General features: G+C 52.8%; 2 protein-coding genes across 2 annotated transcripts in view; both read right to left on the bottom strand.

Annotated features, from left to right (window-relative positions):
• ACSS1 (acyl-CoA synthetase short chain family member 1) overlaps positions 1-25,382 on the bottom strand; it is a 50,926-nt gene that overhangs the window by 7,444 nt on the left and 18,100 nt on the right. Inside the window, exons 3-10 of the mRNA XM_037810901.1 lie at positions 15,374-15,573; positions 11,795-11,970; positions 10,859-11,011; positions 7,586-7,733; positions 6,630-6,767; positions 1,933-2,025; positions 662-774; positions 238-364 (exon numbers count right to left, since the gene is read on the bottom strand). Coding sequence (XP_037666829.1) covers positions 238-364; positions 662-774; positions 1,933-2,025; positions 6,630-6,767; positions 7,586-7,733; positions 10,859-11,011; positions 11,795-11,970; positions 15,374-15,573 — 1,148 coding nt within the window. The remainder of the gene's footprint in view (positions 1-237; positions 365-661; positions 775-1,932; positions 2,026-6,629; positions 6,768-7,585; positions 7,734-10,858; positions 11,012-11,794; positions 11,971-15,373; positions 15,574-25,382) is intronic.
• LOC119515135 (abl interactor 1-like) lies at positions 16,308-23,851 on the bottom strand. The gene has a single exon (XM_037810903.1). It carries the CDS (start codon positions 19,624-19,626, stop codon positions 18,529-18,531), a length of 1,098 nt encoding a protein of 365 aa, XP_037666831.1. The 5' UTR covers positions 19,627-23,851; the 3' UTR covers positions 16,308-18,528.

Genomic DNA, 25,382 nt, shown 5'->3' with positions numbered 1-25,382 from the left:
AGGGCCAGGCTCTGGGCTGAGGTTACCCAGCCCCCCAGCATCCCCCTCCAGGGATGAAGAGAGTCGGGAAGCCTGGGAAGGAGCAGGGGGCAGGACTCAAATGTGTGCCTCTGATGAGCCCGTTCCTAACCACTGGCTACACTGCACTCACACCCAGTATTCACTGAACAATGTTTTCCAAGAATACGGCCCCAGTCTGCTTCCCAAAGGCCGGGGGTGACACCCACCGGCGCTCACCTGGGTAAGCCTTGAAGTAGGCGTCCACGAACCTCTGGTGGTCTCCGTAGATGGTCCTGGCCATGCCGGGCCAGGCCTGAGAGATGCACAGTGCCCCGGAGATGTTGCCGCCCTCCACGACATTTCCCTATGGACACGAGTGGACACACGTGAGAGAGCAGATGGCCGGTTCTGGGGAGAACCCGAGAGCAGACATGTTGCCTGGCCTGAGGCAGCAAATGGCGAGCTGTGCCCCTCACGAGATCTGAGTGGAGCGCTCTTCTATAAAGGAGCCGCGCATTGTGGTTACCAGTGAACAGAGGAGTCACGGGAGCCACATGTCAGAGAGGAGGAGGGAGGGAGGGTGGGCCCGGCCTGGCCAGGGGAGGAGGGGACAGAGCTGGGCATGGCAGGGGAGGGCTGCATGGGGACGGCCGTCACACACCTTCTCGTCCATGATGGCGGGCACGATGCCAAAGAAGGGCCTCATGGCCATGCCAGGCTGGATCTCGGCACCTTCCTCTGAGGGCCGGGGCGCGATGCAGATGCCACCCGTCTCTACAGGGGAAGTGAGAGGCAGACGCCAGGGTTAGCCCAGGGGCTGCTGACGGAACCCGTGTACCCACCGCATGTCGTCAGAGGCTGAGCCGGACACACACACAGGTTCCCCAACCAGGGGGATGGTGGGCCAGCTTATTTCCTGGTGACTAAATGGCCATTGTCAGAGGCAAAACTGGATCTGGCTCTGGCCCCTACAGGGGGCAAGGGGACCGAGACCCGGAGGCAGAGGGTTTGGCCCCAGATATCTGCAGTCTGCAGCTCCCTCCTCTCATGGTGGTTCTTGCTCTCAGCAGGGCCCACCCACCCACACACGAGGACTGAGCTGCTGTGGGCTGGGGCTGTGCCACACAGCACAGCCACAGACGGGCAACGGAAGGAAGGCCATAGGTTGTCTTCACAGCGTTTCCACTGCACTTGCCTCTGGCAGCCTGCTGGCAAATGTCTGGTGAGAACCCACCATAGAGAACCCGTGTGTGTGCCCGTCTGAAGGGGAGGAGGCCTGAGCTACTCGGAACATCTGGCTTTCTGGCTTCTAGAAGGATAAGACCTCAAATAGCTACGTTTATTATATCAGTGTCAGCCTCTGTCCTCCAGACATCCTAATAAGTCAGATTCCAGAGAGAGGAGGGGACAAATCGAAACAAAATGTCAGAGGAAAAAATTCCTTTCCCCACTTAAGATTAAATTTAGATGTCTGGTCCCTTAAATAACAGGGTCCATCTCTATCAGAGAGATGTGGGTTCAGAAAATGTCCCCCACGTAGAAGAGAAAACAGCAAAGCGAGCACTTACTCAGGGAGCAACAGGCTTTAGTTGGATCCTCTCCCTTAATCCTCACCAAGTGACCCCATTTCACAAGTGGGGAAACTGAGGCTCAGAGCATCCCCACTCCTGCAGCTGGAGATGAACAGCAGCCAGCACTGACCCTGAGCTTTCTCAGGCAAACAGCCAGGATTTCAACAACCACGGGTACCACTGCATTCTCGTGCTAAGTGCTACATCCCCCCCATCCTCACGCATCAACGTCCAGAGGCTGAGCGCAGCCGCATGCTCTCTGTTTGACTTGTGAGCAAAGCCGCGGTAAGACGGGCCCCTGAGCAAGGCCAGGAGTGGTGCCCAGTATGTCCCACCTGCCGCCTCCCCCCGACGAGCTCACCTGTCTGCCACCAGGTGTCCACCAGCGTGCACCTGCCATCACCCACCACTTTGTGCAGCCACTCCCAGGCCTCCAGGTTGATGGGCTCTCCCACTGCAACCACACAGTGAAGGAAAAGGATGTTAGGAGACCTCAAAAAACACTAAAGCCCAAGGAAAAGATCTTTATGTGGAAAAATAAACACTACGTGATTTTTCTGAAGGATATAAAATCAGCTGAAAAAGCCGTGAGCTGTGCCATGTTTATTGTCATCCAAGAGACACAAGTTACAACGAGATATTTTCACCACAAGGGAGTAAAAAATCACAAAGTTGGCAAGAATGTGGAGGAAGAGGGTGTTCACACACTGGAGGAGTATAAATTGGTACAGCAACTTTAGGGCACCATTTGGACATTTAACATTTAAAAGTGCACACGCCTGACAGAGCTACTTGGAAAGCTAAACACGTTTACCTTATTACCCAAAAATATTACTCCTAGAACATGCTTGGCAGAAATGAGAGCAGATGTCCACAAAAGACATGTCCACAAAAGCCCCCAGCTAAAACCTGTCCATCAGGAGTAGAACAGATAAATAAATGGTGGTTTCTTCATGAAAAGGGACACCACAAGGCATGGAGGAAGGACAAACCACTGCTACGCACACACCACCAATGAACCGCAGAGTCACGGCACTGAGTGAAGACAGCCACAAAAGAGGAGCACCAAGGGTCCAAGTGTGCGAAGTTCAAAGACAAGCAAAATGAATCCAGGCAGCGGAGATGAATGTGATGGGATGGCTGGTGGTTCCTGCCTGGGAGGGGCCTAATGGAGCCTCTGGGGCTAGAATTTCTATATCTTGATCTGAGTGGTGGTTTCATATACGGATATATGTAATTACATCCCTCAAGCTGAACACCTAAGATCCGTGCATTTTACTGGACTTTCTACAATGTCAACGGAAAGAACAGATGTGCATATGTACTGTGACTCCGTAACCTGACTTCTCCATGTCTTCCTAGCGAAACACCCACATGGACTGAAAATCAGCCGCCGTGTGCCAGCTGAGACACTTGGTGCTGAAATAGACACATTCACACTGTTGCCGGCCGCTCGGGACTGCCCACAGCCCCACAGCTCCCTGCTCCCCATCCTGGCAGGGCGTCCGGGGTCCATCCGGAGTGGCCAGTGCCATTCTCACCAATGGTGAAGTGTTTCGTCCACTGCAGCCAGGTTCATGCATCAGGAAACTGCCAACCACACCCGCACCCACCCGTACTGCACAGCGATTCACGCAGCAGAGCATGAGTGACTTTTCAACAACAAAAATGGGGCAGATCCATGCAGACTGACATCAGAAACTCCCAAGAAGTATTGTCAAGTTAACCATTACGGGATACCGCGTGAGAACATTCAGCTAAGGAGAAAGTTTCTAAGCAGTACTGAAGGTTTGCACATGAATATACCCAAGCAGAAAGGGGGCTGGAGGCACCCAAACACACAGGGTGTCCTCCGGGGGGCGATCAAGGAGGACTTCAGCTCAAATTGCAATGTTCTGGAATTTTCTTTTCCTAAGAATATTCATGTGGTACTTAGAAAACTGAAGCCAAAAAATTTACTTTTTTAAGAAAACTAAATCTGGGGATAAACGTCTTGCGTTAGGTGGGTTCTCCCACCTAGTAAGACTAAGTGAAGTCCGTGTTCCCTGAACCTGGGGTGCTGCGGGTGGCTCCCAGCTGGCCTGGAATGGGCCCGAGTTGGCCTAGTGAGACAAGGGGTACCAGGGCCTGGGCCATGCCAACTATCAGTGCTACTCGGGGGGTGTGTGCCTGCCTGCCAGCACTGTTTACTGAGGACAGTGGAGTGGTGCTTGGCACTGTGTCGGTGAGATGCCACAGGGCTCTGCCTTCGGGGCTGGCTATGCAACAGGTACGTGCCTCCAAATTCAGGAGATATAAAAACCCCAGCCCAGCCTGCATGGGGCCCCCGGGTTCAGAGGGCTCCGTGCACACTCGGGGGTTCCTGATCCAAAAGAAAAAGCACATCTTGCACAGCCCTTGCAGAGGGAAGACTGGGGCACCTGCCCTGGCCTTGCTGAGGCCGCCTTTGGCAAGGACACACATCCTTGCTGGAGGGCAGGAGCTGTGCTGCATCCCCTTCCTGAAAGGAACCACCGGGCGGCAAACCTTGTCATTTGGGTCCTGAGGGTCTTCCTACCAGTGCATATGGAAATCAAGCCTTGCCCTTCGTCCCTGCCCCCACTCAACCTTCCAGAGGACACCACTCCCTCCCAAGCGCCCAGCCAGGTGACCTTGCAGGCAGCGCCTCTGGCCCCAGTGAGGAGGTTGGGGCACCTGTCCAGACACAGAGGATCCCGGTGAGCGCCACTGGCCCCGGCCACACCTCTGCTGGCTCTCGGTCCCCAAGCACTGCCTGGCCAGAGGGCCCAAGGCAGAATCGGGTCCCTTGTGTGGTAAAAGGCAGCTCGTCTCCGCTCAAGCTCAGCTCTCCAGTCAGAAACAGATGGGCCTGGCCCTTCCCAGCCCCAACGCAGGCATCTCTGACGTGCTACCCTGTTAGAAAGGAGCCCGAGGCCTGCTCTGCAGTGATCTCCCATCTCCCCGTTTCTGCTGGCCCCAGCTGGGGAGGTTAGGGTACTTGGGCTTTCAGACACACACTGAGCCCCACCAAGAGGCAGGCCCCCGCAGGGAGGGGGCAGCACACAGAACCAAGCACCCAGGCCCATCCTGGGGGAGCATCACTGCCCAGTGGTTTCTGCCCTCGTGAACCAAAGCTTTTGCGCAGGTCCTTTGGGTGGAGGTGGGCTTTCTGCTCCAGGCTAGCCACTCAGCGTCCCCCATCTGTCCTGCTGCCATTTCCAGGACGACAACCATTCCTTAGGGCAGCCTTTTGCTGGATGCACAAGAACAAACCATCACTCACTGTTGCCCTGAGCTTCCTGTGGGTAGGGAGGCAGAACATTCTGGAAAGGGCGGGGGCTACTTAAAAATGAGGTTATGAATGAAGTCACGCCAGCCGCAGCTGCTTGAGGTGAATTTTGCTCCTGCCTGTCTCCTCATGGCCCCTGAGCACCTCATGGGGACAATGTTCTGTTTGGTAAGCCTGGGGGGCTGCTCTGGGTCAGGACCTGCATGGATCCCGAGGTACCGAGGACATGTGGCTGTGACATCTGGGCCTCCCCGCAGGAAGACCAAGTCTGTGACTAGAGCCCGGGGCCAGCCGAGAGCTGCAGCCCAAGGGTCACTAGCCAAGGAGGTACACCAGGGAACACGGCCCAGAGATGGCCCATGAGGGCGGATGGGGGTCCTGCGAGGGGGAGGGGGAGGTGGAGAGCGATGCATTGCAGGCAGGGGCAGAATGAGCCAGGGCCTTGGAGACCTGGAAAGGATGCTGCGGGGGTGGGGGGCATGGAGCAGAGGGTCCATCAGGCTGGGACAGGGGAGGGAGCGCCACAGCTTGTGGCTCCAGGCTCAGCACGGGCTCTCTACTTCCCCACTGGGTGGCCTTGGACAAGCAGCACAGCCTCTCCGTGCCTCAGTCTCCACCTCTGTAACGCAGGTCGGCATCAGGACTGAGTCCTCAGGGCTGATGGGCAGAGAAAGTTATTTAATAAATATGCACTCCTTAGAACAACATTCAAACCTCTTCTGTCTGTTTCTTTGGGAAACAGAGAAAGTGTCCAACACAAAGCAGGAAAAGGGAAAGAGGAGAAAGGGGAGCGGAGAGTGGCGTTTACTGGAATCTGTCAGGAGTGCTATGTTTGTTCAGTCATTGAGTCCTTGCAGCCCTGCAGGGGAGGCTTGTGCCCGTTTTCTGGGTAGGATCAAGTGGCAAGTGTCCCCTGGAAGGAAAGGAAGATGCACAAGGGGCTTTGCCGAGCACAGTCCTGAACAGTGAGGCCTTCCTGGCACTGTCTGCCTGGGACATGCCATGGTCTCGCAGTCACTGATCAGCAACACACACATACAGACAAAGCTCCCCTTCCACTGATGCACTTGGCAGAAAGAGACGGTGTGAAATGCCCCTGCACCTTCCCACGAGAACCACAAAGCAAGTCTACATATTCACCCAACGAGCACAAGGCGTCTCCATACCTTGTTTTTCCCGACCGGCCACGCATGACCACACACAACAGCAGAAAGGAAAGGAGGCAGGGGGAGGAGAGACGGGAGCGGGCGCCTCCCGGCCCCTGACGGAGAACAGGCGCCGAACCAGAAGGAGAGCCCTCTCCGAAAGGGCTTGGCCTAGGATTTGACAATATCTACGAAAACTGAAAACAGCAGCTCTCTGTCTGGAAGCATGTGCAGTAAGAACAGGGCATGCAGAGTGATGTCTGTCACACGGACTTGGGGATAATCAAGATACCCAACCAGAGGGGGCCGTCTATACATCGGGGCACTCATGCAATTCAAGCCTGGGCGACCACTGTAGAAACAGCACGGGCCTGCGTTTAGTGAGCTGGGCGCATCCGCCCCGAAGGTTAAGCAGAGAGCCATCAGAGGGAACATCTGGGAACGTGTGCAGGCGAGCGAGCTGCAGCGGGAGGCGGGCTGGGCTGGGGCAGGGCACAGCTGCTCTCCCTCGGGCTGCCTTGCTGGAAAACCCCACCGTGTACCGGCCCCCGAGCACCCGTGACGAGCGCCGTTCTCAGCGGGCAGCGGCTGGGCAGGTGGCAGGGGGCGCACAGCCAGCCTCACCTGAGCCCAGGGTCCGCAGGGACGAGCGGTCGTACTTCTTCACCCAGGCGTCGCCGTACTTCAGCAGCAGCCGCACGGCCGTGGGGGCGCCATAGAACTGGTTGATCTTCAGCCTCTGCACCGTCTCCCAGTACCGACCTAGGATCAGCCAAGCCCCGTCAGCCTGAGTGCCCACCCAGCAGCTGCGAGATGCACCGACGGTGACTGCAGGCCGGACGGCTTCCCGTGCTCGCCCACGCAGGGCTGGACCTTGTTTACCGGGAGATGGGGATGTGGGCCACATGCCCCACACTCCATCCCCCTGCCAGGGCCCTGCCCCATAAGCAAGAGGAGGTGAGCAAGGAGCTCCCTGTGGGTCGTTTTCACGTCGTGGTATCCCTGGGCAAGAACCTTCTACAGAGCTGCCTGGCCCCAACTAAATTCAAACAGGCATTCGAGGACACAGTGCCGTGCAGGAGGGAGACAGCAAAAGAAGCAAAGCAAAGCAAGGCCACGTCCTCAGTGCAGCCTGGGATTCATGGGGCAGCCCCAGGCCACACCCCACAGAGTCTTGGGGGAACGATCACCCTGTGGAACGGCCCTGAAGGCCCAGGCGGTGAAGCTGGGGCACTACTGCCAACTGGGGTGACAGGGAGGGCCTGGCCTGTGCTTTGAGGAGAGTGGGATCAGCTACGGAGGTAAGAGGGATGATGCTAAAGAGGTGGCCTGAGGAGGCAGCCTAAGTGAAGGGGGCAGGGACGCTGGAAGGGCCATCTTGAGACGTCCTCCCGCACCCAATTGGGCACCCTCCACTGCACCTCTGATCTTGCCACAGACCTGGGCACCCACCCATCCACCTGGAGAGGCTCGAGGTCTGGCAGCTCCTGCACCCACTCAGCATTTGTCCAGTGGGAACCACAAACCCACACCCTCCCCAGAGCACAGGCCTCCACTCCCGGGGCCCCAGTCATCCTCACCAGCATTGGGGTACACAGGGGTGCTCTCAAAGAGGACACTGGTGGCCCCGTTGCAGAGGGGTCCATACACCACATAGCTGTGTCCCGTGATCCAGCCGATGTCAGCCACGCAGCCGAAGACGTCGCCCGGCCTGTAGTCAAACACAAGCTGCAGACGGGGGGAGAGGGGTGCGTCAGGAGCGTGTGCCACCCCCCGCCCTCCAACCCCCACCCAAGTCCCCACACATCATCGAGAAACAGCCTCGTGCCAAATGCAGCCACTTGAACAGCACCAAAAGCAGGATAAGTGGGCACGCGGGGGCTTTGTGCAGTGACCCCACACACAGCGGAAAGGGAAATGACCAGTACATGCACAGGGGAGACGGGCTCGCAGCCATGAGGCTGGGGAGCGAAGAAGCCGGCCTGGAGAGTGCATGTTATGTGAAGTTCAAGAGCAGATGAAGCTCCTCTATGATGCTGGGTGGGGGTGGGCGGAGACCGACTGGAGGGGCACACGGGAGCCCCCAGGGAGCCGAAAGGGACCCAGGTTTCGATGGGGGCGGTGGTCACACGAGTGTGTGCACAGGTAAAAACACCTAGATTTACATCTCAGTGTGTGCACCTTTCTGCACTAACTTAGATGTCAATTTTTAAAATCTTTCTAGAGTTGCCAAAAGTAAAAGCCAAAAAGACCCAGGAGTGCATCCCGCCTCTTCGTCATCCAAGCCACCAGAGGAGAGGCATGTGCCGCTTACATCCTTGGCGAAGGGACACAACCTGAGTCCAACCCGGGCTCTGGATCCCACTGCCCATTCGCAGGGAATGCAGAGGACAGAGGGACAGTCGGCAAAACCCAGGCCGGGGACAAACGGCCCAGGTTTCATAACAGGTAAAAGTTCAAGGAAAAGAGAGGGTAGATGGGAGCCTATAGACTGAGAAAGACATAAAAAGACATAACCATTTTCTTTTAATGGGCAAGAATAATATAGTATTTAGGGAGGCACGCTTAGGTGACAAAACTATGAAAAGAAAATGGCATGGTAGTGATCTCTGTAAAAGTCAGGAAAGCACCTCTCGTGGGGCTGTAGGTGTCTGCCCTACAATAATCTGATAAGCCACATGTTTGCTTTGAGTGGTTTTCTGTCTCCAAGTTCTCTCTTACGATAGAAAGACTTTTTGAAACGATCTTTGGAGGAGCGGGCCCCAGTCTCCAGCTGCCGTAGGCGACTGGTCAGGTTCTCCAAGAAACGTTCCAGACAATAGGGTGGTGGTCGTGAGAGAGCCAGGGCCCCTCAGAGCCACGTCTCAGGGAGGAAAGGGGTGTTCTTTCATAGCTATGTGCGCTGGGAAACAGAGAGGCACATATCCCAAAGCCCACAGCGTTTGGGAACTGAAAAGAATTTTTAATACAGCATGGACCCCAAAAAGTGTCCAATCTCCCTTGGGGCTGGAGGTGTCCTCCCTGCAGTTCTTGGCAGGATGACCTCCAAAGGGCCCAGCCAGAGCCCTGGCCACACGGTTCCTACCAACAACCCTCTCCAACCCCCTTTCCCTTCAGAGGCAACGGTCCTTTTCCCTGAAGAAACTGAGAGCTGGTAAGAACCTCTGCATGCATGCACACATGCATTCACACACAAATGCACACATACACACCCACAACCACCCATGCACATGCAGGCACACACATGTACAAACACACATATATCTGCATCCACATACTCGGATGCATGCACACTTGTGCATGTGCGTACATATGCACACACTTGCACAAACACACCCGTATGTTTCTACATGCACACGCCCCCCACCAAGATCCCAGTGATGACAATGATGTCAATGACCACTGTGCACCCAGCACTTACACACACACACACACACACACACACACACACACACACACACACCTGTCCCCTGATTGCCCATCAGCCCCAGGTCTGGGGACTGTCAGCCCATTGTACAGCTGGGGACATAGAGGCTGGGGCTCAAGCTGCTCAACCGGCCACTTCAAGGGCAGAGCTGGGCCTGAACCCTGGAGGTGAGCCCACACTTCCATCCAAACAGTCCCTCTCCTATTTGTTCTCCCTCTGGGAAAGGGCAGAGCAAGCACAGAGCTAAACAAAGCTGTCTACACTTGCTCTGTGGGGACACATCTCAGGAAGCCTCACCCCTGCCGGCTTCAGCACAGGGCAGTGACCGGCCAGGGCTGGGACCTGGACCAGGGCAGACCAAAGAGAACCAGCTGGGGACTTGGCCGAGATAGTTGGGAAAGAGGCTCTCTCCAGCTCCTGGGGACAGACAAGCCGGGGAACAGAAGTCTGGCTGGGGACCTGTCAGCATGGCAGAAGGTGGGGCCCTGGCAGGGAAAGACCCCACAATCCAGGACACTGTGCAAGGCCAGATGCTGTCCAAGCCCAGATGTGCTGGCCTTTCTGGTCACCTGGGCCAGTAGGTCCCTTTGCTGCCGACACCAGCTTCAGTTAAGTTTTGTCTTTTGCACCAGAAAGGGTCAGGTCCACAGATGCTACCTGGAAACCCAATTCCACCTAGGAGCACTGGACTCACCCCAAGGCAGCCAGGGATGTTGTATTAAACTGCACCCCCTCCACCTACCCACCTTGAAATGCACGCTAGCCTTCAAGACATTTCCTGGGATAGAATGACATACCATGTCATTAGCTTTCGAGTCCCTAAGGCATGGTCCACTATCACACAATTTCCCTGTACTAAGTCTACGATTCTTTATAAAAGTAAATCTCTTTTAGGTCCTTTTTTCAATTGCATATGGTCCCAGTGAGCAGAACCTAGAGCCCCACAACACTTTTAGGGGCCCATGAAAATATTTTAATTTCTTTTAAAATTGGACCCCCCAAAACAGAACCTTTAGGTCAAAGAAAATGGTTTAGCATATAATACTAATCTATTTGTCTTTACACCAGAGTAGTCATAAATATAATTTTTGATTCATTAGGAGGGAGACAGGGCCCGTGAAGGCCTATGAGCCCACCCAGGGCCCCTGGGCATGAGAATGCAGCGCTGCCAATGAGCAGGGGCATCCTGGCCATTCAGACCACTTCCTGCCAGCCTTGGAGCCAGCGGATGTCAGGCACACAAAAGCAAAGGGCTCAGCCAGCAGTGAGACTCAGGTTTAGACGCAGGCCTTCCCCACGAGGACGGGGCACGGCTGCCCTCCCTCCTACCCGCTGCCCAATTGCCAGGATCCTGGCAGCCCCGCCGGGGGGCACTCAGGAGGCACGGCGCCGCGTCCTGACAGCGTTCTTGGCTGGGGGCCCGTACCTTGTGGGTGAGGGCAGCGAACAGCAGGTAGCCCGCCTGGGTGTGGACGAGCCCCTTGGGCATGCCGGTGCTCCCCGAGGTGTACAGCAAGAAGAGCGTGTCCTCACTGCCCATGCTCTCCGGGGCACACACGGGGTCCTCCTTGGCCATCTCCTGCAGGGAGACAAAAGGAACAGCCCTGGCCAGGGTGCTTAGCCCCTCTCTCCCTCCAGCTGCCCCAAGATTCTTCACTCCCAAGACCAGGTTCAGAGCTGGCATTCCCAGCCTTGCCCACGTTCCGATCCAAACACAGAGAAGACACCGAATGAAGGCTGGATCCAGCCATTTCTAGAACATTCCATTGCAATGGAGGGTGAGGTTTTTAAGTGTCCCAGTATGTGCATGGCTCTTGAGTCCTAGCTTCCTGTGGCAGATTGAATCACGTCCCCCCAAAGACATGTTTAAGCCCTAACCCCTGGCCCATAGGTGTGAGCTCATTTTTAAGCATGATCTTCCAAGAGCCGATCTGGATGGGGCCGGATGGAATCAGGGTGGGCCTTGGTCAAATATGGCTGAGGCCCTTACATGGAGAGGAAATTCAAACACAGTCAGGCAGTGGAAGCCAGAGAAGGAGAGAGAGGTTGCCACAAGACAGAGCCACCACCAAAACACTACAGCATCCGGAGAAAGCCCAATCCCACCGACACCCTGAGGTTGGACTTCTCGTCCCCAAACTGTGAGCCAATAAATTCCCATTGTTTAAACCCTGCCATTTGGGGTGTTTCGTTATGGCAGCCCTGGCAGACTGAGAGGCATCCCAACCAGGATGTGGGTCTGTCAGAGACTACAGGGGAACCCCAGGCACCTCTAGGGAACCCAGATTGAGAACCACAGACCTAGCAACCTGAGAGCCAATTAGCTCAGTGCCCACCATTCCCCCCACCCAGATAAACACACCTGCTCGAGTGGTATGTCCAGGTCACCCATGGGGACTTTGTTCTCTGTCCGGTGAGCCACCAGGACATGCTGGACTGATGGGCAGTGCTTCACGGCTTCGTCCACGATCCTCTTCAGCTCCACCACGCGCCCTCCCCGGAGTCCTTGGTTGAAGGTGATCACCACTCTGCACTTGGCTGACAAAGACAACACAGACACTCCTGATGGCTCCCTTCCCCACTTGACCCACACAGCCTGGACTTACAGCCATGCGCTCCAGGGGGATAGAGGAGGCCCAGACTTGAGTAAGAGTTGACTGGCGAATCCCCCACCTGTGCTGGTTTGAATCTGTTATTTGTCCCATAAAAAGCCATGTTCTTTATTGCAATCTTGTGGGGGCAGACCTATTTTGGACGGGATCTTTTGATTAGGTTATTTCCATGGAGATGTGATCCACCCAACTGTGAGTAAGAACTTTTGATTAGATTATTCCAGGGAGGTGTAACTCCGCCCATTCAAGGTGGGTCTTGTTTAGTTTACTGGAGTCCTTAAGAGAACTCAGGGGCTGACACAGACCCAGGTGCTTGGAGAGGCAGACAGAAAGACGTTTGGAGATGCTCAGCTAAGAGAGGAAGCCCAGAGTTTGCCCTGGAGAAGCTAAGAGAGGACCCCAGATGCTTAGAGAGAAACGTCCTGGGAGAACAAGCAAAGATGCACAGGAGCTGAGACAGAGAAGCTAAGAGAGACAGAAGTCCAAAGACAATATTGGAGAAAGCCATTTTGAAACCAGAACACTGGAGCAAAGGACCAGCAGATGCCAACCATGTGCCTTCCCAGCTGACAAAGATGTTCCGGATACCATTGGCCTTTCTTCGGTGAAGTTGTCCTCTTGTTGTTGCCTTAGTTTGGACACTTTTATGGCCTTAGAACTGTAAATTTGTAACCTAATAAATTCCCTTCATAAAAGCCGATCCATTTCTGGTATTTTGCATAACAGCAGCTCTAGCAAACCGGATCACCGCTCGAGCAGGCTCCAACCCATGACTCTCAAGATTTGGAGTTTAAACCCTCCAGTTCTCTCTTCCTTTGGGTGGGGTCACCTTGATGCATACTGGTTAGGTTATCTTCCAGGGATTCCCTGTGGCATGAAGCTCTAGCCACTCTGTGGAGGCTGGTTTGGTTTGAGGCCTCTTCCCAGCCTCACACCCCACTCCCCTACACTGTTTCCAAGGGCCTTCTCTCAAATGAAGTGCCTGCACTTCAATGCTTATCTCTGGGTCTGCTTCTGGGGGTCTGAGGGAGAATCCACTTCCAAGCTCACTCAGGTTGTTGGCAGAACTCAGTTCCATGCCATTGTAGACTGTTTCCTTGTCAGCCAGGGGCAACTCTCAGCTTCTAGAAGCTGCTCGTACTCCCTGGCCCCCTTGGTCTTCAAATCCAGCACTCATGGGTAGTCATTCTCACACTTTGATTCTCTGCTTTTAAGGGTTCATGTGATTAGACTGGACCCACCCAAGTAATCTAGTATAATCTCCCCATTTTGACGTTCATAACCATAATCATATCTGCAAAGCCCTTTTGTCACATAACATAACGTAGTCACAGACTCCAGGGATTAGGGTGTAGACATGTTAGGGGCCATTATTCTGCTGACCACGAAGCTGTTCTGACCTCTGCCCTCCCCAACTTTGACACAGCTTAGAGAAAGAGAGACGATAAAGGAAAGAGGATTGCACCTCTGGAATAGCACATACTAACAGAGGTGGCCACCCATTTCACCAGGAGAACCCGGTGGCCATGCTCTCTAAACATGCCCACCCTCCCAGGGGTGGTTTAGAGATGGCTGAAAATTCTTTGACCCTGTTCTCATAAAAAGGTAAGGTCTACGTCTCCTCCCCTTGACTCTGGGTTGACCAACAGAGTATGGCAGAGGTGACCTGATATGAGTTCTGGGCCTGGCTTCTAAGAGAACAGGCAGGTTCTGCTTCCTTCTTGGAATCTGGCCCACTGTGTAAGAAGTCTGCCACCAAGGGTCACCAGACCAGAAGAAAGCCCAAGTTAGTCACGTGGAGAGAAAGAGGTGCCTGGCCAGCCCCCAACATTTGAGTCTTCCCAGATGAAGCCAAACCATTCCCACTTTTCCATTGTGCCCGCCTTATTCCTGCCCCAAAGAACCATGAAATATACCAATAAAAATATTGTTTTAAGAACTACATTTTGGAGTTGTTTGTTACACAGCAACAGATAGCGAAGACACCCTCTTGTTGATCCGAGAGGAAGCAGACACATATCCCACAAGAGTTTTGTTCCCAGGAACCTGATACCTGAAGGGTTTGGGGGCAGAGCCCGCTAATGACAAGGTCCTAGAAAAAAGTTGCAGGACTCGCCTGCTGAGGCCCTCAGAGCTGACCCAGCCCTGCCCTTTCCCAGCCTGGTTGACCAAGAGTCCTGAGGTTCTGGGAGCTGCCCAGCACCTAGCTACTAAATCTCCAATCATGCTTAAGTCACCCAGAATCGGCCATCTCTTCTTGCTTCTTCAAAGAGCCTTACCAGAATCACCTGGTAACCACTGCCACACCACCAAGAGGGTAAAGAGCAGCCTGGAGTGATGCTAAGAGCATGAACTCTGGTGGCTCTGTCACTTACTAGCAGTGTGACCTCTAACCAGTCTGGGCCTGTTTCTTCATCTTTAAAATGGGAATGGTGACAGCACCATCCCATATCATTTTTGCGAGAATTAAGTTAGTTAAATTAGTAGATACCACCTTTGCAAAGTGCTTAAAACAGACCCTGGTGCACAGCAGGTGCTAAAGAGGTGTGAGAGAAAACACAAGAGGGTAGGAGCTGATGACAGCCCTTGAGAGTGGGGGGAGATGAAGAGACTAGGTCCCAGTGGAAAGGCTTCCAAACCTTTCTAAATCGGCAGGGGCCTGAGAACTCAGCCCTCTAGCTCTGCTCACCATCCAGGGGCAAGTCTTCCATAGGACACAAAGAGCTCCCGATGGCCTCCAGAACATGACTGGGGAGCCAACTCAGGGTTCTCTCTGGGATCTCATTCAAACAGGGGTCAGCCCTATGGCAGACGTGGGGCCACCAGCCAGCCACTTGGCCCTCTTCCAAGCAGAAGGGATGCTGTTGTTCTCCACACAATCTGGGAGACTCAGACTCACCTGTGGACGTCGCCAACCACCCGCAACCCCACCTGACCAGGCCCCCCAAAGATGGCCTGCCCCTTTGGTGCCCATGGTGGAAGGCTTCCAACTGCCTGTTCATGGGACCTTCCTGTGCATCTCCAGCTTCACGTCACCCATAGGCTTATCCCCTCCTCCACTGCAGCCATGCTAGGCCCCACCCACCATTCAGCCAGTCCCCAGACTGCTCCCTCACCTGGAATTCCCCCCTCCCTCCTTCACCTGGAGAAATCCCAGGCACTCAAGTCTCATCTCACAGAACAAATAAGTGCTCATCCAGCCACATGCCTGTCCCTGGCAGAATCAGTCATCTGTCTCTGTAACTTTTGCTGTCCATCTCCACTCCAAGTCCCTGCAGACAAGGACCATGAGATTCTGGGCTCCTCCTGCCCCCTGCCCACATGCTCACCATCATTGATCCTCCCAGCCAAGGAATCTGCACTGAAGCCCGCAAAGACCACGGTGTGGACAGCCCCAATCCGGGCACAGGCCAGCATCGCTGCCACAGCCAGCGGGGACACAGGCAGGTAGATGGCCACGCGGTCCCCTCGGCGCACTCCATGCTTCTTCAGCGTGTTGGCCAGGCGGCATGTGGTCTCCAGCAGCTCCCTATGGCACAGGGAGGTGAAGAGTATTAGGGGCGGGGGAGGGACAAAAGGCAGCATCAGCTAGGATAGAACCATCAGGTCACTTGCAGGGACCGGACACCCAGCCCTGGGCCCAGAGCAGCACAGAAAGTTCTTTTCCATAAGGAAACATTTTTAACTGTGTAGACAGATATGGACAGATTTACAGCCATGTGGCTGAGATGAAAGTACTCTGTTCTGGTGTCCAGTTGGAACAGGGCTTCATTACCAGAGAGCCCAAGTGTCCAAAGCATAATCAGCCTACTCCTGAGACTTCTGAACATGTTTGCCTCCTCCACGAAGGGCAGATTTCATCAGGAAGCCATTTCCTGGGGAGGGGAGCCCTAAGGCCCCACTGTCTGGACCCACCCACGCCCAGTGGAGCCCAGCTAGCTCTTGTGGAAAACTGCCCAGCATCGGCGTGGTGCCAATGCTGATGCCTCCTCCCAACCCACACCCAAAGGCAACAGTGGAATTGGGAGTGATAGAAAGAAGGAGGGCAGGAGGAAAGGGCCCTCCCTGCAGCCCAGAGGCAGGCCGGGGTGGTGACAGCACCCCACTTTTCATCCAACACTCCCAGCGATTCTCCCGTGCTAAGAAGAGGGGGCACATCTGGACAGGGAGATGTGGGGGGGGCACCCCCAGCTTCCCCACCCCAGGACACCCCCACCTCGTGCTCCCCCCCCTGCAGCTTCCCCATCCCCCTCCTGCCCCACACCGACATCCCCAGTTTCTGCAGAACTGAGCCCTCCCTCCACTTCGGACGTCATCGCGAGGTTTGGGTCCACCAATCAGAGCCCGGTTCTCCTCGGGCTCGATAATTGGTTCAGGGGCTGGCACGTGGTCACAGCTGGGCCAATCAGAGGGACCCATGGGGAGAAAGCAGCCCGGAGTGCTGCAGCCTGCGGCTCTTCGGGTCTAGGCCTTGCCAGTCCCTGGCCCAGCGTTACCACGGGCTTTGCAATTGCCGATCGTTTCCCCATTTTGTTTCATGTAGTTTGATTTTACTGCATCACTTCCAATGCAAAGAAGACCAAGTACCGGAGAAGACATAAGGTGGGGGAGCTCAGGCCCCATACCTCGATGGCTCCACGGGACCCGGACCTGCCCCGTGCCCCTGCTTCCCCGGCCCCCGAGAGGCTCTGGCAGAGATCCGCTCTGTCCAGAAGATCCTCAGGGACAGGGCGCCCGAGGAGGGTGATGCTCAGCAAGGGGCAGCCCGGGAAACCAGTGCGGGAGGAACCTCAGGGGCTCGTTGTTTCCCTGGTCTCCTAAGCCAGGGATTCCAGCTCGGCCTCTACAGTTTTTCTCTTCTAAGCATTTCTGAGAATGACAAAGGCACCATCGAGTGGCGCTCCGCCCACCCCTTGCCTAAGTTTATGAAGAAGGCTGGAGCATCCCTGCAGTTCCCAACACCGAACTCCACGGAATCTGGGGCCCAGAAACATCCCTTGGCTCCAGGGAAAGAGGCTGGGATGGCAGACGAGTAACTCACAGTCAGTTCAGGGAAAAATTGCCGGAGCATGTCATTGCTCAAAGGGTCTGAGCCTCGGGGAATTGCTGGAAATTGAAGTTAAGGACGGAGGAGTTTCCAGGCAGAGCCCTGGGTTAGATATACTGTAAATAGACACATTCATATACACACACTGTATATATAGCTACCCAGGCAGGGGCTTACCTTTCTTAGCTTCCACCTGCAAGTCTGGAAACCAGCAGGTGCCATCCACCTTACATAACTGTTCCAAGAATCAATGAGACACGAGACCCACCCAGAATGGTGCCAGACTCTTAGTAGGTATAACCTTCCCCATGAATGGAAACTCCCAGAAACCTCTGTTTGAGAGATCATTTTCCAAAATGACTAAAATCAGGTAACTCACTTTTGGTGAATTCCTAAGATGTTCAAGTTTATTTTCCAGGGCTGTGGAGATGATTGGGAGGTATTGGCAGACAAAGGAAATAAAAGACAAGTGTCCTTGTCCAATAGCAATGCTCCGGCTGGGGACAAGAATGGGGTGTGTGTGAGGGGCATTTATCACTTGCGCTTGGGTGGATCATGTATGGCAGGAGGATCAAGGAAAGCTCTTCAGAAAAGTTGGCTTTGGTGAGGAGCTGAGAAGCAGCAGAGGGGAAAGGAATGAGTGAGTTTATCCCTGGGTGGGGAGCAGAAGATAAGGGCCACCCCAACAATGGGATGGGCAGCTGGTCTGTCGTTTGGTGGGATGTCTGCAGAGAGAACAGGCACCCAGGAGCTAGCACTGGCCTGACGGGTACCACACTTTTGTTGCTGCCTCAAGGAGAGGTTTCTGATAAAGCATTTGATTCAGACTTCCAGGCAAGCAGGTAAACCTCACTCCACTTTGTATTTGCTCTGCCAAGGCCCTAAACTTTGAGGTGAAAAGTTGTTGAAGGTCACCAGTACTGTCTTCCTGGGGTTCTGGAAGACTGCTACCACACTCCTGCCCCACAGCCGACCAGCCTCTGCTTAAACATCTCACTGCCAGAAGCCACACCTCTGGAGGCTGCCCCTTTCTTTGTAACTTTCAAAGGGTGACAGTCTTCCAAAAATTGGACCAAGATTTGCAGCTTTTCAAATTCCACCCTGTGGTCCTAGCCCCGCCCCTTGCAGCTGCCTAGAATAAATCTAATTTGTGATTCCATGACAGTTTGTCAGTTCCTGAAAACCCCTTCACATCATCTTTGAAGACTTGCCTAGGTTCTCTCATCCAGACCCTCCATGACCCCAAGTTACCAAATGGAACTCCACACCCCCTGGAGGCAGCCCAGTGCAGTTTATGGGTACCCAGACCCTTGGCCTCAACTCATTTTTTAATAATTTAAATTAAGAGTGCATTAATTTTTTTTTTTTTACTTTAAAAGCAAAAAAGTTTTATCAATATAGTGCATGATTCAACATAGTTCCCAGGGAACAGATCAGTCACTCGGTCACAGTCACCTTCACATGCCAGCCGTCATCATTCTTGATAATGTAAATGATGGCACCCTCCCTAAAGGACAGCTCATCATCCTTGTCTTTTCTATAATCGTGTATTGCAACAACTTTCTCAGTGTAATTCTTAAGGGCCCAGGCAGAATCCCCATCTGCATATGGATCATTATCCTGAACTACTGCAGCCTCCTCATCTTCGTAATCCACTGGAGGTGGTGGTGGCGGAGGTGGAGAATCATCAAACATGGGAATGTCGTCTGGTGGAGGTGGTGGGGGTGGAGTTGGACTATCAGCAACCAGTCCAACCACGGGTGGGGAAGGTATAGGCATGGCGATGGGAATGCCAATACTGCTGCTTCCACTGTTCTCCCGACCTCCACTTCCTCCACTACGTCCACTGTGTGTCCTTGGTCCCTGATTTAAAGAGGCTGTCCTGCCTGGACGATGCTGACTTCCAAGCCTAGCAGGACTCGTCATGTAGTCATTAGGAACTGTTGGGGGTTTAACAGGTTCCAGGATTTTGTAAGGAGTATTCCGTTCCAGTGTTCCCCAGCATGACATGGGAGGACTTGCTGGTTTCTGAGTAGGAGGATTTGTTCTCAACAGTGTGCAAGTTCTTGCAGGCTGGTTATTTCCATGCTTGACACCACAGCCCACATCATCCAAAACTGTATAGTTGATAGGTTTCTGGATATACCTCACAGGGCACTCCATATTTGCAGGTGCTATTATTTCGTGAGTTCTTGATGTATTTTTATTTATTGTCAAAATACCAATCTCTCTTCGAGCCACCTTCTCTTTATGAATGTCCACCGTCTGTGAGATATGATTGACGGAAGACTCCATTCTCCGAAGCTGTAAGGCTTGGATGTCCAGCAGCTGGAGGACATTGTTGGCCAGTGCATTTATTTGATAAGCAACACTAGCTAGGGATTGAGTTGTGTAGGCTTTGGTCTCTTCTAAAGCTTTTCTCTTTACTGTAGCCTGTATGTAGTTGTTCTCACAGTAGTCAGCCACTTGTGCCAGGTTCTGATAACTCTCTGTCAGCGCCTTCTTGCCAGACAGGATCTCCTCGTCTAGTGACATCTGCAGCTCTGCGATTTTCCATCCCTCCGCATTGCTTACTCTCACGTTAAAGAGACAGCAGAGGCACAGTCGGCGGAGCTCAGCGCCCCGCACAGCCCGGATATGAACCACCACAAGAGTGCATTAATTTTTAATACCTGACCCAGATGGCTCAAATTCAACAAGTTCACTGATCCTCCACTCCCTAAGACCCATGACAGTTACTTTTAAGCCAGGATCTCCCGTCTTATAGTCATGGAATTTTCTCTTATGTCTTTACTGTGATAAAATACGCATAATGTAAAGCTGCCCATTTTAACCCTTTTGAACTGTGCAATTCAGTAGCATCAAATACATTCACAATGTTGTGCGGCCACAACATGGAATTATGTTTGAAAGTAGACTTTCCATTTATCCCTATTTAATTCTGTCTCAACTGCGACTTGTCTTTCCAGCTAGCCGATTATTTTTTCAATTTGACTTTTTTCACTAAGTACATTAGCAGTCATTTCCCGACTTGTAGCCTTGGAAATATGGTCAGCAAACCTACGTCTTCAAATCACTGAAAAATAAATGTTGCCCGAGTGATCCAGTCACTCCAAGTACCCAGAAACTATTCAAAAGCATGTTCTCAGATATCCAGGACTTCTCAGAGACCTCCACTCACCAAAAAGCGATTTCTATACCAAAAAAATAATGCCATCACTCCAGTGGCCAGCACGTTGGGTTGTAGCTACAGGAAATACTGGCTTTCTTGTCACCAGCAGGCTCTTCTTATTTAGCATCCTGCTGGGCAAAGGCACGTAGACACGCAGCTTTTTGAGAAACAAACTCACTACAATGAGTAGAGCTATATTTTTAAGTGCAAGGAGAAAGACAACATTGGTCAAGCATATAATAAACAGGATATTTAAATTTGTCCCCAATGGAGACACCTGAGTGGGCATATGCAAATGACATGCACAAATACATGAATTTGGCCTTGTTTTCTGGTACTGACACAGGTAAGATGTTGGCTGACCAGCTGTGGGAGCAGGAAACGGGGCCTTCTGTAGTCAACTCTCAAGCATCAGCTGGGAATAATTTATCCAATGCAAGATGTAATCCGACAGCAAGTATTTGAAATTGACACCACGCTGGCCCAAATCCAGTTGATATAAATGCATCCGCTGCCCCACCAAGCCTCAGAATCTAAGTTTAGTCCCAAACAGAAGGAACAGCTGAAAACAGCATTCAGAGGAAGGTGAGACAGAAATATGCTGGTGTTTATTATCTAGCTGCCAAGCAAGGCTGTTTTTTCATGGCTAATATTTGTAAGTATCTTTGCATCCTAGCCATTTCCTGATGACAGCCAGGGAAGTAAGATAAGCCGTCTTTGTTCATTGTTGTTCTTAAACTGTAAACAAATCGAGAATGCATGATTTGCTCATTTCCTACAAGTGCTTTGGCAGTTAAGATTCATTAAATAAACTTATCCCTAGCTGACATACTCATCTTCTAGACTGTCCATCTGCCCCACTAGAATACAAGCTGTACTGGGACAGATTTTGGTGTTCTGTTTATGGTTTTATTCCCAGTGTCTAGAACCCAAGCCTTGCTTATAGAAGGTGCTCGATAGATATTTGTTGAATGAATGGAAACAGCACATGAGGGTGGAGGGGCAAGACCTCAAGGCACAGGGCAGCACGGGGCCTGGGTGCTCAGACACGCACGCCGGTTGATCTTTGGACCCCTACATGCTCCTGACCTGAGAAGACACAGGTGGCCATCAACCCACCAGCAGGAAAATGTTCCACCCTTTGACATGCCAAATGGGAAGGACCACCTCCAGTGATGATCCATGGCTGTCTTTCTTTTCATTTTCTTCTCACTGTAAGGGAAAGGCTGCCAAAGTTAAAGGAGCCTCCAAGAAGAGCTGCACACATCTGAGCTGGGAAAGGCTGCCACCCGCCTGCTGGAACCAGCTGCACCCCGAGAGCCTGCGTGTAGCATCGAGCAGGCTCTGTGCTCCAGGAGTTGCGCCACTCCAGCTTCCTGGGCTCAGGACCGAGAACCAGGCTCTGGCATCAGAGAGAATGAGGTGCCGATCCCAACTTGCAGGAGTTAAGTGTATCCTCATCTGAAAACTGGGATAAATCTACCTGCCACTCCAGACCTTGGTGATTAAGGGAAACTGGGAAAGGCTTCTGTCAGAAAACAGAAACTCTTGTAGGTGTCCTGTGTAGAAGGGGATTTAATTGCAGGAACTGGTATCTACAAAACCCTGTGGAAAAGATCAGGAAGCAGAGGTCAGGGAAAGCCAACACTACTTAGGAAGGGGCAGGAGTCTCAGGAACGCAACACTGTTTACCTTGGGGTTTAGCAGAGAAGGCCTGGAAGCTACCACACATCCCTCCCACTACCACCTGCCCAATCCCACAGGTCTGCCTCCATCTCCTCCCAAGCCTCCTGCACTTTGCTGTCATTGTCAAATCTAGAGGGAACCCCTGAGGGCAAGGGGTCCTGGAAATGCAGTCCCCAAGGTCCCAGCCCTTGGGATGGGAGGGCCAGGGCATGGGACAAATGGTGGCCCCAACAGCCAGCACAGTTCACAGAGCTTGGCCCAGGCCCAGGGCAGCCTTGTCCCAGGGACAGCCTGGGGCCGGGCACTGCCCTACTTGGGGGGGCACCCAAGGGGACTGAGCCAGTGTCACAGCAGAGGAAGGATGCAGTCTTCACACCTGGCTGGTCACCAATAGCACCCAAAGACCAACTACTCTCTCTCCCTTCTCTTCCCCCATCTCCTTCCCTGTCCCTCCTTCTACCCACACCCTCATGTCACCCCCTCTGTTCCTTTGTACCTCCAGGTCTCTTTTCCAGCTCCCAGCACACACTTCCTCCTGGACACTTCCCAAGGCTGGGGTTAGCCAGGAAGGGGGGAAAGGGATGGAAGGAGGAGCCTCCACAACCAACCTGTCCCACCCTCTCCATCCTGCGGGATAGAGGATCCAGGGAACCCCATCTGCCAGCTCTCCCTGACACCCCCAAGCATGCAAGCCCCTCTTCAGGGGCCCCACATCTCCAGCCAGGGGCATTTCATGGTGAATGAAGAGTCTAGAGAATCATCCACTCCCTTTGCCAACAGCCCAGCTGGTGTGCAGCACAGCCAGAGGCTTGCCCCACCCGTGAGCTCCTGGGGGTGAATTCGCAGGCTCTGCTCCAATCTCCCCATCCCTGAGACGCTGTCAGCGACACAGCTCTGGCCATCAAGGGACAGCAGAAACTCAACACTGAAACTGAACCCAGAAAAATACATCCTAGGTGCAGGGAGAGGCAGAGAACCACAGTCCTCTGCATCTTCCCTAAAAATCCAGAAACTTCCCCCAAAGCAGAGCCAGGCTTGTCTGTAATCTCAGGCCCCATCTTCCAGAAGCAGGGGCCGGCATAAAGCTTTGGGTCCCACCCTCTCTGCAAAGCCCAGGATGGATGCCAATTGCTGCTCGGTGACCCACCCACTCAATGCCCTCAAGGCCCACATCTCACCCTCCCGTTGGTGTCTTCTTCAGCCAGCTCTGTCTGAGAGATGGAGGTGCTGAGAGAACATGTTGAAGAAGAGGAGGGGAGCATGGATGGCCGTGCAGGCCTCATGGAACCAGGCCCATGAGCACAGTCTCCCCCTACACTCTCCTCTGACCCTGAATCATGGAAGCCACTGTATCTGACTTCACGGTGATAAAGTTTTGCTCACTCTACCGCTGAGAGACTTTCCACCCAGGAAATTCAGCTGTACAGGCTCATAAACCAAATCTGAAATTCCTCATGCTACATGACCCATAACCACAAGGAGCTGCCATGGAAATATAAAGCAGTAGCCACACTCAGAAGAGAAAAATTCCCCCAAGGCGCTCCTTGTCAACCAAAGGACCCAGACACAGACAGGGTTCCCGTGAGACGAGAGCCACACCATCACTGGCAGGTCACACCAGCTCAACCAGTAAATTTGGGGTCCCTGAAGCTAGGTGTTGTCTAAGTTTCTCACAGAAAATAAATATATCTTCCTGACGTTTTGCTCCACTCTGTGGAAAGTACCAAACCCAGAGAGTTTGTCATGCAGGAGAGTGATCACAGACAAAATCCATTTCATTATGCTAAAGCTGCCAGAATGTAATATACCAGCGATGGGTTGGCTTTTACAACGGGAATTTATTAGTTTACAAATTTACAATTCTAAGGCCGTGAAAATGTCCAAACTAAGGCATCAGCAGGACATGGGAAGGCACGTGGCAGGCATCTGCTGGTCCTTCTCTCCCAGGTTGTGTTGCTTTCAACTTCTGGCTTCAGTGGCTTCCTCTCTCAGCTCCTCCTCCTCCTCTCAGCCTTTTTCTTTGTGAGCTTCTCTTGGTTTCATCTCTCTCCTTCTTTATGTGTTTTATCCTCTGTGCCGGTTTGAGTGTATTGTGTCCCCCAAATGCCATTATCTTTGTGGTCTTGTGTGGGGCAGAAGTTTTGGTGTTGGTTAGATTTGCTTGGAGTGTGCCCCAACCAGCTGTGGGAAATAATTTTGATGAGATGTTCCCATGGAGGCTTGGCCCCACCCATTTGGGGTGGGCCTTGATCGGTGGAGCTATATAAATGAGCTGACTCAAAGAGGAAAGAGAGTGCAGCTGGGAGTGATGTTTTGAAGAGAAGCAAGCTTGCTAGAAAGGAACGTCCTGGGAGAAAGCCGTTTTGAGGCTGGAGCTTTGGAGCAGATGCCAGCTGCCTTCCTAGCTAACAGAGGTTTTCCGGAGGCCATTGGCCATCCTCCGGTGAAGGTACCCGATTGCTGATGTGTTACTGGACGTTTTGTGGCCTTAAGACTGTGACTGTGTAGCTAAATAACCCCCCATTTTATAAAAGCCTATCCATCTCTGGTGTTTTGCATTCTGCAGCATTAGCAAACTAGAACAGATTTTGGTACCAGGAGAGGGGTGCTTTTGCTGCTGAGTTTGCAAATACCAAACATGTTGGAATGGCTTTTTAAATGGATAAGGGGAAGATTCTGGAAGAATTGGGACGAGCTTGATAGAAAAGGCCAAAACTGTTTTAAAGAGACTGTTTGTGGAAATATGGACTCTAAAGATACTTCTGATGAGGACTTGAGTAGAAATGATGAATGTGTTGTTGCAAACTGGAAGAAAGGTGATCCTTGTTTTAAAGTGGCACAAAATTTGGCAAAATTGAGTCCTGGTGTCAGATGGAAGGAAGAATCTGGAAGCAACAACCTGGAATACTTAGCTGAGGAGATCTCCAGACTACGTGTGGAGGACGTATCCTGGCTTCTCCTTGCAGCTTATAGTAAAATGCGAGCAGAGAGAGATAAACTTAGAACTGAACTCTTGGGTTCCAAGAAATCAGAAACTGATGGCTTGGAAAATTACAGGCTTCCAGGGGGTGGAATCCCAGAAGCTACAGCCCAACCTGAGGACAAGCCAAGATTGGATAAGGAGTTAAGCAGAAAGGATTTGCGGAAACTCCTATTGTCTGATGGCTTTGATCCTTGTGTGCTTCATGCAAAGCCAACAGAATTTTTGCGAGATCTTTATAGACAGAGCCATTGCCAGTCTGGACTGGAGGAGACAGACAAGGAAAAAATTAAAGGAAAAATCTCTTTAAAGACAGAGCCATGGAGGTTGAGGTCTGGAGTCAAGAGGTTTAGGGCTGGGAGAGCGGAGCAGCCCACATGCATGGAAAGGGTGAGTTTGCCCTGGAGGTCGAGGGCGGGCTTTCTGCCTCGATGCTCGGGAAGAGTTTTGCCA

The sequence above is a fragment of the Choloepus didactylus genome, chromosome 19 (assembly GCF_015220235.1).
Source record: "Choloepus didactylus isolate mChoDid1 chromosome 19, mChoDid1.pri, whole genome shotgun sequence".
Taxonomy (NCBI): domain Eukaryota; kingdom Metazoa; phylum Chordata; class Mammalia; order Pilosa; family Megalonychidae; genus Choloepus; species Choloepus didactylus.
This window is presented reverse-complemented; position numbering and strand designations above follow the sequence as displayed.